The sequence below is a fragment of the Mus caroli genome, chromosome 9 (genome assembly GCF_900094665.2).
Source record: "Mus caroli chromosome 9, CAROLI_EIJ_v1.1, whole genome shotgun sequence".
Taxonomy (NCBI): Eukaryota; Metazoa; Chordata; class Mammalia; order Rodentia; family Muridae; genus Mus; species Mus caroli.
The window spans coordinates 106264413-106265649 of NC_034578.1; the positions used below are offsets into that span (position 1 = coordinate 106264413).

At 46.0% G+C, this 1237-nt stretch overlaps 1 protein-coding gene across 2 annotated transcripts in view; it reads right to left on the reverse strand.

Annotated features, from left to right (window-relative positions):
* Nucleotides 1-285: 285 nt before the first annotated feature.
* The window catches only part of Rtp3 (receptor transporter protein 3), a 5584-nt gene continuing 4632 nt past the window's right edge, over nucleotides 286-1237 (reverse strand). For both annotated transcript variants that reach the window (XM_021172481.2, XM_021172480.2), the window contains one exon: nucleotides 286-1234. In XM_021172481.2, coding sequence (XP_021028140.1) covers nucleotides 641-1234 — 594 coding nt within the window. In that variant the 3' untranslated portion in view covers nucleotides 286-640. The remainder of the gene's footprint in view (nucleotides 1235-1237) is intronic.

Genomic DNA, 1237 nt, shown 5'->3' on the forward strand with positions numbered 1-1237 from the left:
ACATTCCCAAGCCTCGACCTAAAGGCCTAGAATTTTGTTACTTCTTCAACTGTGAGATGGCAAACCTAGCCTAATCCAACCCCACGGGGTGTGTGTGTGTGTGTGGGGGGGGGGGTGTGGAAATCAAAGGAAAGAAAATGAATCATTTTTTTTAAAAGTTTGTTTATTGATGTATTTTAGAACATTTTGTTTGCACATATGCCTGCTTGACAGAAGAGAGCATCAGATGCCATTATAGATGATGTTGTGAGCCACCGTGTAGTTGTGGGGAATTGAACTCAGGATTTCTGGAGCAGCACCTGGTGCTCTTAACCGCTGAGCCATCTCTCCAGCCTGAGGAGGCTAACCATCTGAAGATGGAAAACTCAGCTGCTTTTAATGAGAGGCTGCTACCATTTCCACCAAATCCCCAAATATCTTCATTGCTCTTCTCCACAAAGGTCACATTGCTTAAACCGTGGCTTTTTATACTTTCCCCTTGCTCCAGTCCTGGTAGCCACCTCTGGACTCTACTGATTTTATTGACCTTTCACATAAAGGGGATTACGCAATGTGTGACTTTTTTGGGAAGTTGTAATTCTTTTTTGTTTACCCACTCAAGAGTTTTTGGTTTTTGTTTTCAAGGCTCATATATTGTATTTTATAATAAATACCACAGCAATAAGAACAAGATTAGAAAGGCCAAGCAACACAGTGGACTCTGTGACATGCAATTACAGGCGGCCTCACAGCATGAGGCCCTGAAGATCTCACAGCAGCCCCCACAGCCCCCGCAGCAGGCCCCGCAGCAGGAAGACTGGCTTTGCGGGTGGTTATGACTGCTTCTTTCTACTTGGCAAGTAGTGTTTTCTGGTAGTCTCCATGAAGAGGAAATAGGCACAATAACTGAGGAGGAGGTGGGTGGGACATAGGAGGAAGTGGGTGGGACATAGGAGGAAGTGGGTGGGACGTATAAAGGGGATGAGAGCAATGCCTTTGGGGTCTTGGATCTGGTGTTCTTTGCTACATCTGCTGCTCTGCTGCTGTCGATGAGAGTGGGAGAAGGCATTTGAATGACACATCTAGGGGCAGGTGGGCTTACTACTGGCAGCTGTTGTATTGTCAGTCTTGGAGTAGTTGATGGTTTTGAGGTACAGCTAACCTTGGGGTCATTTTTGGTAGGGTTACTGGTTTGGGGGTTCACTTTTGATACTTGGAGCATCTCCACTTTAGAGGAGGGCTGTGAGGAGGAAATGTT